The 16845-nt window shown below is 44.5% G+C and overlaps 3 protein-coding genes across 4 annotated transcripts in view; 2 read left to right on the top strand and 1 right to left on the bottom strand.

The window, feature by feature from the left end:
• The window catches only part of LOC127331128 (UDP-glucosyltransferase UGT13248), a 35893-nt gene extending 23159 nt beyond the window's left edge, over positions 1–12734 (bottom strand). Inside the window, exons 1-8 of one of the 2 annotated variants that reach the window (XM_051357197.2) lie at positions 11991–12734; positions 11370–11754; positions 10714–11267; positions 10257–10332; positions 5985–6228; positions 3371–3495; positions 2486–2521; positions 359–832 (exon numbers count right to left, since the gene is read on the bottom strand). In XM_051357197.2, coding sequence (XP_051213157.1) covers positions 10912–11267; positions 11370–11754; positions 11991–12653 — 1404 coding nt within the window. In that variant the 5' untranslated portion in view covers positions 12654–12734 and the 3' untranslated portion in view covers positions 359–832; positions 2486–2521; positions 3371–3495; ... (1 more) ...; positions 10257–10332; positions 10714–10911. Of the gene's footprint in view, positions 1–208; positions 833–2485; positions 2522–3370; positions 3496–5984; positions 6229–10256; positions 11268–11369; positions 11755–11990 lie in introns of those variants that run through there. The other variant, XM_051357196.2, reaches the window with a different exon arrangement.
• LOC127331120 (U-box domain-containing protein 33) lies at positions 1188–5421 on the top strand. The gene is made up of 10 exons (XM_051357190.2): positions 1188–1314; positions 1457–1621; positions 2072–2193; positions 2471–2565; positions 2706–2783; positions 2886–3003; positions 3116–3193; positions 3492–3620; positions 3906–4238; positions 4619–5421. Exons 2-10 carry the CDS (start codon positions 1480–1482, stop codon positions 5324–5326), a joined length of 1803 nt encoding a protein of 600 aa, XP_051213150.1. The 5' UTR covers positions 1188–1314; positions 1457–1479; the 3' UTR covers positions 5327–5421.
• On the top strand, positions 8813–9972 carry LOC127328205 (senescence-specific cysteine protease SAG39). Its single transcript, XM_051354821.1, has 2 exons — positions 8813–9254; positions 9386–9972. The coding sequence occupies exons 1-2, from the start codon at positions 8813–8815 to the stop codon at positions 9970–9972; spliced, it is 1029 nt and encodes a 342-aa protein (XP_051210781.1).
• Positions 12735–16845: the final 4111 nt, after the last annotated feature.

The following is a 16845-nucleotide window of genomic DNA, read 5'->3' as shown; positions in this document are numbered from 1 at the left end:
ATTTAAATGTTATATCCATTATTGAAGTCTTTTCTAAAAGTCTGGAATGATCAGAAATAACATCTAGATAATGAAAATCAAATCGCAATGTCCTTCCGTCAGTACGCATGCCTCTTTTCTCCTCTTATGAATCACTCAAATCCATAGAGTTGCACAAAACCTTCTCTAAAAGATGTGTGATATACCCAATTTTGTCAAATTCTCTTACCTATGCAAGTCAGTCAACAAATTCAAAAGTTATGGTGTCCTTTCCTCAAACAGCTGACGAAATTACCACTATAATATGATCAGTAACTTGTATAGATTATCTTGACATTGATTTTCCATGGGAGACCAGTTCATCATCTGCGATAGACTATGTCAAGACTGCATTCTTGTGCAATTTCTTCTCGACAAGCACTTCCGTCCAAATGAGTCTTATGGAGATTTCAATGGATACAAGCTGCACCCTCAATCTTCATGTATAGTAGCTCAAGGTATAATGCTGGTATATTCTGGTCAGTACATGCTTACAAAAATCAGGAGATGTCATGGTGTACATTACTATATTGACAGCTTGAGAGCAAGAACTATGTTAGAGCCATCTCCATGGAAAGAACTCTACTGCAAATGTCCAATCGTATCAGAATTACATATCCTGGACAATTTTTCCGCATTTTGAAAGCAACCCTTTGATGGGCACTGCCAGCTAGGCAGATGGGATGACCTGTGATGATCACCATCTAATTGGACAGCTTCATTGCTAAGCATCAAAAGACAATCATCCACGGCAGGCATGTACACTAGCTTCTTGGAAGTAGTGGAAATTTCACAGAAATACCAAGATCTCCATCTGGATTAGATATAAATTAATTATTACTTTACTTCCAACACGCCAAATATGCATACAAAATTAGTGCAACATCTATTTGCTTTTCAAACAGTTAGCGAAACTGAGTTTTTTCCAAGTATGCAGGAAAGGTTTTCAAGCTACAAAAAATCCCATAAATTATTATCTACCTTGTACAGTCAAATGGCTACTGAAAGGATAAACCAGCTCTTCCTGAATTTAAACCAAACTTTTTTCTCATTGGACTACACTTGGGACCCAAAGGAAGACAATCAGTGGAAGACCAAATCCTAGAATCTCCTCTTTAAAACCACAACCAGCATCTGTACTTCCTTCTATGAACTGATACTTCCTAGCAAAAACAAAGGCTTTTACTGCCAAGGCCTCCCAAACAGTTTCAGTTACAAGAAAAAGATACGGCACAAGACGAAGATGAGACTGATATTGATGCCCCTGAGTTGATGAAAAGTGGTGCGGCACATTAGGTATTTTCACAAGCCTTTTAGACCATTTCTAAATATTTTTGCCTTCTCTGTTTGAATGGTGGTGCATGTGTGGATCTGGTTCTGCTGAACAAGATAGCAAAAGCAGAAACCAGATTTGATATTGATTCTTTATTTTATTTAGGGTACATATAGGGAGCAACCAAGATGGATGAAGAAGAGGTTCATATCGCTGTCGGTAAGAATTTCAGAAAGGAGAAGGCTAACATCCTATGGGCTGCTGCAAATTTCCCAACGGCCACCATAGTTCTTGTCAATGTTCACTGGCCATCAAAGTGGATGCCCTTCAGTAAGATTTCTTCAGCCAAAGCTTTTTATCCTTTACATAGCTCTAAGGGTCACCCCTGTTCAATTCATGGCACAGCCATTTAAGTTGTGTTGAATAGAAAGTAATATGCTATACAATCCTATAAACAAGAATCAGAAAATTGTCGCTAGTAGGAGGGTGATATTTTTTACTTCTTGTCATGATTTAATTATTTGTAGCCATCATAGCTTCTACAACCTCCTAATTTTTCTACCAGGCCAGTAAAGGAAATGCCTAATTAATAACTTCCCCGATACGATATAGCCTTTTTCCTGCTATACACAGAGCAGCTGCAGTGGGTAGTAAAAATGTTGTAACTTACTACAAAAAAATAGCTACATTTGATGAACACAAATATTAACAGGATAAAATATAACCTTATTTTTCTCATGATCTGTGTAAATAATTGTCTGTTCATGCCAACAACTGCAGTGGGTAGCAAGGTACCATACAAGTATGCAAATGAAAAGGAGAAGGAGATGCATAGAAGCAGAGAAACAGAAACAATGGTCAGGATGTTATCACGATACAAAAACCTATGTGATTCAAGAGAGGTAATGCCATTCTATCCTAAGATTTTAGTTCATATTGAGATAAATAAGGTTACAGAATTGCTCACCAAGCTTTCTACTTGATACTATTGTTTACTATCATGAATGAGCTCAGAGGTGCAACAAAATAAAGTTATTATTTTATATCAGGTTAACAACTAATCAAACAAACCATGTGGAGAAGGATCGATAAATACTACATTATGTTCTGAATAATAAGGGTAACAAGAAAGTCATTTTACAGAAAACATGTTTCGTAAACAGGCATGTGTCTTTGCAGGTTAGGGCACATTACCTTACACACGATGACATTCTTGCTGGTCTTGTGAACCTAGTAAAGAAGCTCAAAATTAAAAGAATTGTCATTGGTTCGAGGTGAGATCGTAAAGTGAACTGATTCCAAAAAGAAAGCATTTCTGTCTTGGTATATGTTACTCAATGTAACATGAACACACACAAAAAATGAACAATACCTTAGCGAATATAACAATATAACACTAAACCAAATTATGCAGGAATATGTCAAGGCAAGTGGTGCTTCGCAAATGCTGTCAAATTTGGGTGGTGCTCAATGGAAAATACATGTCCACTAGGTAAAGGTTCTCTGAACTCCATAACTGCAGATGAACTACTTTCAGTAATATCTGGATCAAATCCAGTGATTACTTGATGGATGAGATCATTTTTAAGTGCAGCAATGATCATCTGAAGCATACTGGAAGCACTGGATGTGCGGGGAGCTCTGAATTGTTGGCATGTACACATGAGCTGAGCAACAGATCTGATGGCTACACAACACCAGCAAGTGATTTTGTAAGCAACTTTTTAGTAAAGCAATACACACATGGAAACAATAACTGTTTCAGTTTACATGCTTATGACCATGGTTCAGAGTTTCCGTCCTAACTGGTGGTGTATTCTCAAGTATGTCTCATTTCAGGCAGATGAAATCATAGGTGAGGATGGGGTGATTCAAATGGATGGTACTGATCAATTAGCAATGGTATAACTATAACTTGACTTAATTATGTTTTCAAGACAGCTACTACTAGGTCATATGCATTCCAAATTTCTGCCTACCCTTTAAGTTTGCCCACACATAATGAAACAAATATCATTGTATTTGAGTTCACTCTGCGGTTAAGTATGTTTGAACAGACATTATATTTACCACTGTTACCTCAAAGGCAATGCTGATGAAGTATATGTGGTCAGAAGAACATGTATAACTTTCAAAAGATGCAGTTTGTGCTCTTGTGTAAATAACATCAACTTTTGCTCCATTCCGGTATGATCTGCAGGAAGCTGAACAAGAAAAAGAGGAATCAAATGCTTATGTGGAAGTAGAAATTTTTCCCGAAGAGAGTGCCGATCAATCTGATGAGATGCACAGTTGCAGAAATGTTACTCAACAAGCTGCAAAATTGATGGTAAAAGTCGCATGATACAACATTTTCCATAGCCTATTCGATTTGAAATCAAAACTAGTAAAGCTTGTACAGTAAAACATGGCTATGTGAAGATCCTAACTTATGACAATGATAATATGTTCAAAATAAAATTATTAATAAAGAAGATTAGTTGGATACGTGGAGTCAGGAAAACGGAAAAATAAGTGATAAAAATCATGGGACACAATGTTTATGTCACACAACACAGTGCATCACTTAATCTCTTGATTACTTGTTCAATATGCCGCATTTTGTTTTGTACAGGAAGAAATGGAGAAACTCCAAAGCAAATTGAAAGACCTGCAAGATGAGGGCCATACTTATGAAGAGAGCATCTTGTCACCTAGAAAAAGGAATGTTTTGCTGAAGGAGATGACCTTATCAAAAAACAGATGCCCAGAGCTGCAAATTAGAGAACACATTGTGCAGTTCTCCGAGTTGCAAATTGGGAGAGCGACCAATAACTTCTCATCGCAAAATTTGATAGGTGAAGGAGGCTATGGCCCAGTGTACAAAGGAAAACTAGGTGGCGTGCCAGTGGCTATCAAGTTGTTGAGAGCCCGTGGAAGTCAAGGTTTCCCAGAGTTTCAACAGGAGGTAAATATAATAAACTATCATTTAACTGCCTGAGGATGGACATGACATGGCCTAAGAAAAACCATAGGAAGAAGCAAACCTTCATTCCGTAGACAGTAATAAGTAGGTATTTCCATCTGAACTGTAGTATAATTCTGACAGGACCCAGGTTTCTGCATTTCTTGAATGAGAACTTTTTTTACACATTTTAACACCATGTTGATGGATAATCAGCTATCACCCATACAGCCATACTCCTTACATATATCAAACAACTTTAAAAATGTAGCTGAGTAGATGAAACAAGTAACGGGCTTGCATACCTTAGTACTTGGAGAAACATCTCCTGAACTGCATTATCATAAATGGATGAAATGTCAATCGTATTTGGAACTCCCCAGGTTGTAGTGCTGAGCAGAATCGAGCACCCACACATTGTGAGGCTAATCGGTGTATGCCAGGAGTCATGCGCCCTCGTTTACGAGCACCTCGCCAACGGCACGCTCAAGGATGGGCTCTCCAATGGGCTCCCATGGAGAGACCGCATCAGGATCCTCGCCGAGCAGCGTTCCGCGCTGGCACACCTGCACTCCAGCCGCCCCCACGCCATTATCCATGCGGACATGAAGCTGGCGAACATCCTCCTTGACGCCAGGAATGTCAGCCGGCTAGGGGACTTCGGGACGGCGCGCGTGGTGCACATGAAGCCGCTGGATGAGGACACAGTCTGCCGGCGGACGAACCCGATGGGCACGATAGGGTACATGGACCCGGTCTTCTTCATGACGGGCGAGCTCACCACGGAGTCGGACGTGTACGCGTTCGGCGTGGTGATCCTGCAGGTGCTCACGGGGCTGCTCGACCTCAACATCGCCGAGCAGGTGCGGGAGGCGATGAAGATGGATGCCGTGCACAGCCTGCTGGATGCGTCCGCTGGGAGCTGGCCGGAGCTGCAGGTGGAGCGGCTCCTGCGGCTAGCACTGAGGTGCTGCCACATGGAGCGGAAGCGGCGGCCGACCATCACGTCCGACGCCGACTGGAGATCGCTAGAAATCCTGCGGACCATGTCAACTGGGAGTAAATCCCGGAGATGGAGTCTGGGTAGCTGAGGAATCATGCCAGCAAAGGATGCACCAGCAACTTGTTCGGCAGAACGCCAAAAGATAGAAGTATTTCTAGTGCTGTAGTATGTAGTGGCATTTCTCTTGTGAATGGAGTACTATCCATGGATGTACATTAATTAGATCATTTGACTGTATTTCTCCCATTGTAAATTTAGATCATTTAAAATGGAGTGGCCACTAATTAATTATAGGTAGGCGTGCATGGGGCGAGTTTTGGACCTATGAAAGCAATATGTAAATAGTAACTAAATTAGTAATTTCCTATGTATGATCCAACTATAGCATCACAAACTAAATCCAGGTGGTAATCAAGAAATCGGATCAATATAAATGTACCCCCAGTGTCCACTAAAATTAGAGCATCCACATCCTGAGCCAACCTGGAACCCCATATCTTCTACCCTCACCAAATGACACTGCATAAATTCTGCTTCTTACAATAGGTTGGGCATGCATCGGCCATATACGAGGATGCAGGCCACGCAACCACCCGCTACTACAGGACAAGAGAACGTGCAATGCGATGCTTCTTGTCCAGAAGCGCAGATCGATCGGGATTTCCTCGGCGCGACATCGATCGAATACGGCCAGAACGAGAGTGAAAGAGAGGACAGATGGGTGTTTGGTTGAAAATATGCTTTACCTGCCTGGCTCAACTTACGCCGCCGCCGCCATCCTGGGATTCATCGCCGGAAAGGAGAGCGCCGCCGTCGCCGCCGCCGCCGCCACCCCTGTAGAAGAAAGGAGAGCGCCGCCGTGCATCCTACTAACAGGTCCCGCCCACAGGGTCTTGACTCTAAGATGGGCTTTGCATTCTGGACTTCTAACTAACTTGTGGGCCGCTTCTTTTCTGCATCTGCTTCGTTTCCTACGAGAAGTCCACCTGGCTATAAGTGAGTGAGAATTAATTTCCTCTTTTGTTACAAAAGAAATTCACTGGTCTATTAATAATTATCATAGTAAATAAATAAATATATATAGAGAGAGAAAGATCTTTGGAGCACCGAGCGAGCCGAAGACACGCCGTCGTCCACAACCCTCCCTCACCTAAATCGCCACGTGTGCGTTTACGAAAATCTAGCCGCTCAAGATCTCGGGCGTTGTTGTTGTTGTGCTCGCCTCTAGTTCTCAGATCCCACTAGTAATCCAATGATAAGGATCTCGATTTGAAAACCATTATATGAACAAGGGGCTTCTATAGATGAACTAGGGTAAGAAAACCAGGGTTTTAGCTGTAGCTTAATCACTCATACCTATTCCTCCCTTGTCCTCCTCCTCGTCCTCATCACCACTCTTCTTCGGTTACACCCCCACCCCCCTGCATGAGACATGAGTAATTGGGGTACCATGGCTAGGGGAGGTACCGAGACGGACAACTCTGGCACATCACCGAAGTTCTCTCTATGTGGAGGACTACATTGGAAAAGCCAGTGAACATGTTCTTGTCCGAGTGGTTGTACTAAATCTTGGCTATGGCGATGGAAGAGCAAAGAGAGATTGGGATGAAGCATGCAGAGATTTGGGTATGAGGTGTTGGGGGTGGCTTTTATTGGTATGTAGTAGATGGTTTGTGGCTCTATGGCCCAATACCTCCAGCTGAGGGCAAAAAGAAGCAATTAGGCCTTTTATGTTGCATTTTCTACAGAGTTCATCAGGCAACTTCTTCGTACCTCAACACCCAAAGGAAAAGTTGTCTGGACTTGCACAATCCATGTCCTAGCTCTTCTAGCTGTCTCATGTCGAGGTTAGCAACCATACCATAGGACGCGAGTATCACAGAGCTAGGAGCCTGGGTGTCTAGCTAGCCATGACATGCATGGAGAGAAGTGTTTGAGACAAGGTTGAAACCATATAACTTATTCAATGGAAGACGACTGTCATCTAGGTAGAACGATGGCAATGTTGGACCAACAGTCTTTGCACGCCATCGCGACTCCATATAATCAGCCTCCTGCTCAATCCCGAAATATAGATTTTTTTTTGTCTCAAAGGTAAGGGGACACGTCGCCCAGTCAGTACAAAACTCCAACAACTATTGGATCAAAAGAAACATTGATGGTGTTAGAGGAGAGGGTATCAGGAATGTTCTTTAAGCAAGAAACACCCAACAGTCAAGTGTATGAATATGAGAGGAAATGATTCTACGGAGTTGGTTGTAGCAGGGCTGCTGAACGTAGAGGAAATGGTAGGATTCATATGGATACATGATGATTCAATCCCCAAGTGTTCATATGACATAATTAATATCAATACAAATTTTACAAGAATCTCTGCTTTGTTACCCGGGTATAATTTTATTCTCCTGATTGGTCACTGCAATGCATGTAGGACCCAGCTTTTCAGCATGTCATTTGGGCAATCTTTCTTTAGACTTGGTAAATTACATCATGCAGAACCCTTGCAAAATTATAATAATATTTAATCATATACAGAATTCTGTCCATGTAAAAGCATTTTTTTTATGACTGCAGTAACATGATTTGGAAGAGCATGGGTTTGATAGTTTGATAGTTTTCTGTACCTAATTTGATATGGCCTCTTGTAGTGAATGAGGTTGGAATAGCAATGGAAATCGTGCAATTTGTGACGCAACTGCCAAATTTCCAGAGTATATAGCATCCCCTGCTTCCAAACCAACATACAAGTTTCTTTCTCCTGATTAGTCATTGTAACGCATGGAGCCACCAGTATTGCAGCATACCATGTTAGCATACATCTTCAGGTTTAATAAATTCTTTCATATAGTTTCTATCTGTATGATAACATTTTCTGAACTGCAGTTACTTGATCTCCGTACTGCACGGTTTAAGTGTAGCTTTACTTGATTTTTCTCATTTATTGTACTGAACGTTGCTTATGTTCTTATACATTGACCATATATTCTTGACCAAGCCTCATCATCTCTTTTTAAGCCCTACTTACAGAACAGAAAGAGCTTTATTTACATGTAGTTAGCGTTTCACTATAGCAGTTCTCACAAACATATTTTTGCTGAAGAGATGCAGCAGCTATATGGAAAGATAAGGGAAACTGGCAGGCAGATGGAATTACACGGTGGACCTTGCCAAAAGCGTATTGCTGTTGGGACCGACTCAGATTCATTAATTAATCATCAACACTAAGTCTTGCTGCATCAAGGTAATTAAATCGTGTGTTTATTTGACTAGCCTACAAGATTACGTAACTTTTTAGTGGAACTGTATTAAATACTGCTCAGCTCACCCCAAAAGCTAATGCATGTTATTTATTTAACAACTGAACTTCCGATTCACGGCACTCAACAAGTCACTATCTTCCTTATGTCAAAAAAAAGTCACTATCTTCCTAACCCAAAATCTCAGCAGTTTACTATGTCCAACACGTCTCACCTCATCTCATCTATATATAATCAACATTGCCACTCACAAATACCACACAACAAGAGCACCACAGTACCACCTTAACCGCACACTCCAACATACCTCCCCAGCCATGGCTGCTAGTTACTCGGTTAGTTTCATCGTTGCAGCCGTCGCGTGCGCCTGTGTGATTAGCACTCTAGCGGCACGTGACCTCAGCGATGATCGGTCTATGGTTGTGAGGCATGAGCAGTGGATGGCAAAGTATGGGCGCACGTACAGTGACGTGTCTGAGAAAGCACGTCGGTTGGAGGTCTTTAAGGCCAACGTGGCGTTCATAGAGTCAGTGAACGCTAGGAACGACAAGTTCTGGCTTGAGACCAACCAATTCGCAGATATCACCAATGATGAGTTCAGGTCCAAGCACACTGGTTATAAACTGTCGGTGGGTGGTAGCAAGGACCGAAGGATGACAGGGTTTAGGTACGAGAACGTCAGTCTTGATACTCTCCCGACTTCCGTGGACTGGAGAACCAAAGGCGCTGTCACTCCCGTCAAGGACCAAGGGAAATGTGGTAAGCTAAAATTCACATTGTGTTTGAACTCTGCTCAATTTACATTTCAGCTAGATGACTGAATATGAGAGCATGTGTACTGTAGGATATGCTACTGCATTCCCAGATTACTCATTCCTGTTTATATTTAGGGTGTTGCTGGGCATTCTCCACGGTTGCATCCATGGAGGGAATTGTGCAGCTGAGCACCGGCAAACTGATCTCTCTATCAGAACAAGAGCTCGTGGACTGTGACACCTCGGACAATGGATGCGGGGGTGGGCTCATGGACAATGCCTTTGAATTCATCGTGGAGAACGGTGGCCTAAACACCGAGGCCAACTACCCCTACACTGGAACCGACGGCACCTGCAACTCCAACAGGGTGTCCAGCTCCGCTGCGTCCATCAAGGGGCACGAGGACGTGCCAGCCAACGACGAGGCTTCATTGCAGAAGGCGGTGGCGGCACAACCAGTGTCTGTGGCCGTTGACGGAGGAGACAGCCTCTTCCAGTTCTACAAGGGCGGTGTGCTATCAGGTGACTGCGGCACAAACCTCGATCATGGTGTCGCTGCTGTCGGGTATGGTGTGGCTGACGATGGTACCAAGTTCTGGGTGATCAAAAATTCGTGGGGCACGTCATGGGGCGAGGATGGGTATATCAGGCTGGAGAGGGACATTCCAGACAAGCAAGGCATGTGTGGTGTCGCGATGCAACCTTCCTATCCGACGGCTTGATTACCTTGCTTCCTAGCTTGTTGATTGACCCACCTGTTGGCGCCTTTGTGTGTCTGAAAAAATATACCTCCTGCATGATTGTGTAAAAATGCAAGTATGTGTATATATAACAGTGTGGCAATATAGTTACTTATCAATAAATATAAATTTTTAGATCTGTGAAACTATATGTGGAGTGCACAGATGCGTTCTTGTATCTTAATTACTATATTGTGACCATTGAGAAATATTTCATTTCTGGAGAAAAGAGGCAAGTACAAAATCTTATAGCAGTGCATGCATACCGGACACTCTTGGTTGTGTTGTCCCTCCTTCTGGACGCTGCATTCTGGAGGATCCTGACTCATTTCATGTCCGTGTCTGCAAAAATGGGCAAGGATTAACAGGCACAGGTTCTCCAACCTTAAAGTTAAACCTGTTATAGATGAAATATTCAGAGTGAGTTATAGGATGATTCATCTCACCACATTTGTGAATCGTTGTGATTTTTGTAAGAATAATGGTTAATGTTTCCTTACACCTCTATATCTGAGACTTAGTCATATTGCAAGTTGCAGAGTGATTATTAATGCTTCTTAACACATAGCTAAATTTACAGATTTTACAGTATCTCTTGATTGGTTATTGGAACACATGTAGGCATCAGATTTTGAGCATACCATTTGGGTAATCATTCTTTAGCCTTGGTATATTACATCATATATACTTCTATCTATGTAAAAGCATTGTGATTTTTCTGACCTGCAGCAGTTACATGATTAGCAAACCTTCAGTGTATTAATTGAACATTTTTTAGCAACCGAGAACAATCAGTTTGCCAGACAGTAACCTCCTTCTTAAGTCATGCAACATAGGAATGTGGTTTAACTTCAACTCCAAGACAACCAAAATCTATGGAAAATATGTTAACTCTGCGAGGGTTGACTTTAAATCAATCCATCAAGAATGACCATCTTCGTATGATCTTGAATTTGGTAAATACTTGGCCACAAAATCTGTAATATTCTTGTCCGAGCTCCCTCCTTTCTGCATTGAGCTTTTGGCCTTTTGCATCCACTTGGAAGCATTCCTCTTATACTCTTCCCCACCCAATACCTCCTTGATACACCTCTCTATCTCTTCCCTCCTCACCAAGCCTTTTCCATCCCGACGTGCACGCAAGCCAATCCCCCAAGCGCTTTCCACAAACTTTGCGGTTGTCGGTTGGTCTGCCCATTGTGGTATTGCCACCATGGGTACACCAGTGACAATTGCTTCGGTTGTCGAGTTCCATCCACAATGCGTCAAGAAACAACCTACATTATGGAGATTGCAAACCTTACTTTCAGTCCTTGCGAAATGCCACTAACAATTGTTTGCCCTTTTGTTACATATGCAGAAATGAGTTTATATTATACCTGTGGCTCTATGGGCCAATACCTCCAGCTGAGGGCAAAAAGAAACAATTAGGCCTTTCATGTTGCATTTTCCACAAAGTTCATCAGGCAACTTTTCTGCTTCTTCAGACCTCAACACCCAAAGGAAAGCCTTTCCAGAATTGCACAACCCATAGCCTAGCTCTTCTAGTTGTGTGGCATCAAGGTTAGCAACTGTACCATAGGATGCGAGGACCACAGAGCAACAAGCCTGCTTGTCAAGCCATGCCATGCAAGGGGCAGGGTTTGAGACAAGGTTAAAGCCGTAGGATTTATTCAATGGAAGACGATCGTCGTCTAGGTAGAAGGATGGCAATGTAGGGCCGACGGTCTTTGCGCGCCATCTCAATTCCATGTAATCTGCCTCCTGCTCAGTCCAAAAACAAATATATAAGAAAAAGGTCACGAAGTTAGGGAGCAGAGCATTGCTGTGTAGCAAATACCATGTCAAGAATTCATGTTCAGCATCCATGGAGACGTCATATATCCAGAATTTTGAATGCTTAAGCGGATGTGCAATACCAGTCACTCCAGGGTATGTGTATGTCTCTGTTTCTGGGACATGATTTGGACTGATCAAAACAACAAACAGGTGGTGCTCACCTTGGGTTCCAGTTCGCGGAATGAGTTGACGAGCACGTCGTCGGCCTCCTCCAGCCCGTCGAACTGCCCTAGCGCCGAGTCCGTGAACGCCGGGTACCACTCGGGCTTGGCCACGAACGGCGGCACGTCCTCGGGCCCAAGGTCCACGCTGAGCACACCCCGGCGACGCAGCGCGCTCCCGTCCGCCAGCGGCAGGGCCACCCGCCCCGCGCGCGCCTCGCCGTAGACCACGTCCACCGCGGACATCTGCGTCATGAACGCGGCCGCGGCCACGCCGGCATCCCGCGCGACCCGCCGCGCCCACGGCAGGTGCGAGTCGTACACGAGCACCCGCACGTCGGCGGCGAGCAGGAGCCGCGCCAGTGTGTCCGACCCAGCGGCTTCCATCCGGCGCAGGTACTCCGCGGTGTCGGGGCAGGAGGCGATCCCGCCGGCGTCGAAGCCGTCGGAGATGGCGGCCACGGGGAAGGGGCAGTCTGAGGGGGCGGTGGTGGAGAGGACGTGGCGGGTGAGGACGAGGGTGGGGAGGAGGCCGTGGTAGGCTAGGCGGCGGCCGAGCTGCAGCATCGGGTTGGCGTGGCCCTGCATCCCCGGGAACGGCAGCAGCAGCACGCGCCCGCCGCCGCCGCCGCTGACCTGGACGGTGGTGTCGGGGCTATCCATGGCCGTGAACTCAGTCAGCGTCTTCCGCTTCCGGCAGGCCTGGGATTGGAATTAAGTAAGTGATGCGTTAGAGTGGCGCGCAAGTTGTTCACTTTGCGAGTGGAAATGTTCGAATTTGCTTTGACTTCAATCTTCGGCAGTGACAGCTTGCACGATATGGATGCAGGTGACTCCGTCACTCGCGCTATGTCGCGTATAGCAGTCAATGCAATTAGGTGTGCATTGTAGAAAAGGTTTAGGAAAATGTCTATTTTAAACCCTGGATTTGTACAGGTTTGACGCAATAAACCCTAAACTCTAAATTCTTGTCGTTTGCACCCTAAACTACATCTAAATTAAACCCTAGAGCTGTTTGGCGACCAGGAAGGAACGGTACTAATCCCGGCTGAGAATCTCTATTGTGTCAGTGACTAAACGGACCAGCGGGTCAGATTCTTCCTCTTTGTATATTCATCTCTCTCCACCCATTAAAAGAAAGAAAAAACGGGGACAGCCGACATGGGGAGGGAGAAGGGACAGGGGTCGTCGGCATGGGGAGGAACTAAGGTCGCCGGCCTGCGTGCTCTGGTCGGAGGCGTACGGGATGGGGAGGCGGAGATGCAAGGAGAGGTGAAGGAGTTGTGGCGTTGAAGCCGTCACCGACGGTTGGAGGCTCGCATAGTCGCATGCCGTCACTGCCTCCTTTGGTGTGGCCGGCTCGCACGGCCTCGCCGGCTACGGTGGCGTCCCAGCTAGTTCTCGTGTCCGTGCGTTCTGTGCTAGTTGCAATCAAATTGATTGCCTCCTTTCTCATGATGTGCCAGAAGCACTAGCTCGTCCCACTCGGCGATGTGCAAACGGCGCTCCGTCTCGCGGCGGCGGCGCTGTTCCTCCTGTCTAACGATGTACGGCGGCGGCGCGAGATCCTCGGCCTGCTGGCGCGTCCACACGTCATGGAAATTCATCGACGATCGTGGGCGCCCGAGCCACCACGCCACGACGTCGTACGCACGCGCGACCTCATAGGTGCCGAGGCCGATGCGCTCGCCGCCGTCACGTATCTCCGCGTAATACATACCTTTGGGGCACGCGCGGACGCCGCGGTACCCCGTGCTCGAGATGCGGCAGTACCGCGAGCTCGACGCGAGACGAGGCATGGCGGCGGCGGCGGAAGCGGAGCTGCGGCGGCGATATTAGGCGCATATGGGAAAATTTCAGCAACCCGTTGATGACCCACAAGTATAGGGGGTGTATCGTAGTATTTTCGATAAGTAAGAATGTCGATCCCAACGAGGAGCAGAAGGTGTTGACAAGCAGTTTCGGTGAAGGATTCACTGTAGATGCTCACAGACAAGTATTCAGGGGGTTTTGATGCAGCAGTTGAATAAAGTACGAGTAAGTAAAATGCGAGAGTAATAATTGCAGCGAGTGGCCCAATCATTTTTAGCACAAAGGACAAGCCGGTTTGTTTACTTATAATGACCAAACGTTCTTGAGGACACACGGGGATTTAGTCTAGTGCTTTCGCTTCATGTAGCTGATTAATCTTCATTGTTTTGATAAGTGTTGTGTGGGTGAACCTATGCTAATGCACCGCCCTTCCTAGGACTAATACATACTTGTGATTATACCCCTTGCAAGCATCCGCAACTACAAGAAAGTAATTAAGATAAATCTAACCACAGCCTTAAACTCTGAGATCCTGCTATCCCTCCTGCATCGATATACCAACGGGGGTTTAGGTTTCTGTCACTCCGGCAACCCCGCAATTAGCAAACGAGTACAAGATGCATTCCCCTAGGCCCATAAAGGTGAAGTATCATGTAGTCGACATTCACATGACACCACTAGAAGAATAACACCACAACTTAAATATCATAACATTGAATATTACTCAACCATAATTCAGTACTAACATTTAGACTTCACCCATGTCCTCAGGAACTAAACGAACTACTCACGAGACATTATATGGAACATGATCAGAGGTGATATGATGATGAATAACAATCTGAACATAAACCTTGGTTCAATGGTTTCACTCAATAGCATCAATAACAAGTAGAGATCAATACCGGAAGAGTTTCCCCTATCAAACAATCAAGATTCAACCCTAATTGTTACATCGGTGACGAGGTGCAGCGGTGGAGATGGCGGTGATGATGATGGAGATGATGACGATGGTGATGGAGATGATGTCCAGCTCGATGGCGGTGACGATGGCGTCGATTTCCCCCTCCGGGAGGGAATTTCCCCGGCAGATTTCAGCCTGCCGGAGAGCTCTTTTCTCTCTGGTGTTTTCCGCCCCGCAGAGGCGGCTGTGACTCTTCGCGACTCTCCCCATGTCTTAGGTTTTCGGGACGAAGATGTACGCGAAGGAGAGGAGGCCAGAGGGGGCTGTGGGCCCCCTCCTCACAGGGCGGCGCGACCAGGACTTGGGCCGCGCCAGCCTATGAGGTGGGCCCACGGCGGCCCTCCTCGGCTCCTCCTTCTGGCTCCCTTCGTCTTCTGGAAAAATAGGATTTTTCAGATAATTTCTGGCAATTGTTGATCTTCCAAAATATTGCCTTCTGACGACGCTTTTTCCAGCAGAATCCTGGCTCCGGTGCGCGATCCCTCAATAATCATGAAACATGCAAAATAGATGAAATAACATAAGTATCATCTCCAAATATGAAATATATCAATGAATAACAGCAAATTATGATACAAAATAGTGATGCAAAATGGACGTATCAACCCCCCCAAGCTTAGACTTCGCTTGTCCCCAAGCGAAACTGAACTCGGTAAACAGGACCACATGTTTATGGAGTGAAGAGTCGATAAATAAAATACGGACAAGAAGCATCATATTAACTCACACAAGACATTCTAATGAACAACTTCCTCATATAGTTCAACTTGAAACAAGTAAAGAGTAATCACAAATAAAGGTGCACAAGAAATCATAATTGGTAATGGCAAACTTCGTTCTTGGTCAGAGAACAATTAACAGGTTATACTTATTCATCGAGCAGCGCTCTTATGTTAAAGCTTATATGGCACAACTTGCATACTCAATCATGATAATCTCCTCATAATCATTGATAACTTTCAAAGCTATGTTCATTCAGATAAAACTTGTACTAAACGAGGAAGAGTAAAAGACATGATGAAGTGAATCACAATATAGATAGTCTGATCACAACAGCTCAAATGCTTGCTTAAGATGGAGGGAGATAGGTTTACCGACTCAACATAAAGTAAAAGACAGGCCCTTCTCAGAGGGAAGCAGGGATTAAATCATGTGCTAGAGCTTTTTCATTTTTGAAATCATATAAGGAGAATAAAAGTACAGTTTTGAGAGGTGTTTGTTATTGTCAACGAATGGTAGCGGGTTCTCTAACCCCCTTGCCAGACAAACTCTTGAAGAGCGGCTCCCATAAAGTTTTATTTTTGGTTGGCACTCCTTCCAACCTTTGCTTACACAAGCCATGGCTAACCGAATCCTCGGGTGCCTGCCAACAATATCATACCATGAAGGAGTGCCTTTGTATTTTAGTTTTATTTAGATGACACTCCTCCCCACCTTTGCTTTCTCAAGCCACGGCTAATCGAATCCTCGGGTGCCATCCAGCAATCACATATCGTGGAGGAGTGTCTATTTGTAAAATTATGAAAGTTAATTAATTTGGGACTGGGAACCCCATTGCCAGCTCTTTTTGCAAAGTTATTGGATAAGTAGATGAAGCCACTAGTCCATTAGTGAAAGTTGCCCAACAAGATTGAAAGATAAAACACCACATACTTCCTCATGAGCTATAGAACATTGACACAAATAAGAGATAGTAAATTTTGAATTGTTCAAAGGTAGCACATGAAGTATTTACTTGGAATGGCAGGAAATACCATGTAGTAGGTAGTTATGGTGGACACAAATGGCATAGGTTTGGGCTAAAGTATGGATGCACGAGAAGCATTTCCTCTCAGTACAGGTCTTTGGCTAGCAAGGTTAATTAGCAAGCATAAGAGTTGAGGGAAGCAAACAAATATACATGTGATAGAAACAATCATGCATCTTCCTTGTAAGCACAAATAATTTTAACTTCAGAATAATAAGCTATGAGCTAACAAGAAAGGAAGACAATGAAAAAACTACATGTATTTCTCTTTTCTACTTAAATCTCAAAGTGTTGTTGCTATTGACCAATGCTAAGTTTGCCAAAACCAAATA

The sequence above is a fragment of the Lolium perenne genome, chromosome 2 (assembly GCF_019359855.2).
Source record: "Lolium perenne isolate Kyuss_39 chromosome 2, Kyuss_2.0, whole genome shotgun sequence".
Lineage (NCBI taxonomy): Eukaryota > Viridiplantae > Streptophyta > Magnoliopsida > Poales > Poaceae > Lolium > Lolium perenne.
The sequence above is the reverse complement of the archived record's forward strand: the minus strand, read 5'-3'. Positions and strand labels throughout refer to the sequence as shown.

Bases quoted from the DNA above. Each gene is read 5' to 3' on its own strand.
- LOC127331120 (XM_051357190.2), top strand. From the start codon at position 1,480: ATGGATGAAGAAGAGGTTCATATCGCTGTCGGTAAGAATTTCAGAAAG. The intron at 2,566-2,705 runs GTGAGATCGTAA...CAAATTATGCAG, and splicing joins AGAATTGTCATTGGTTCGAG to GAATATGTCAAGGCAAGTGG. The intron at 4,239-4,618 runs GTAAATATAATA...GGAACTCCCCAG, and splicing joins TCCCAGAGTTTCAACAGGAG to GTTGTAGTGCTGAGCAGAAT.
- LOC127328205 (XM_051354821.1), top strand. From the start codon at position 8,813: ATGGCTGCTAGTTACTCGGTTAGTTTCATCGTTGCAGCCGTCGCGTGC. The intron at 9,255-9,385 runs GTAAGCTAAAAT...GTTTATATTTAG, and splicing joins CAAGGACCAAGGGAAATGTG to GGTGTTGCTGGGCATTCTCC.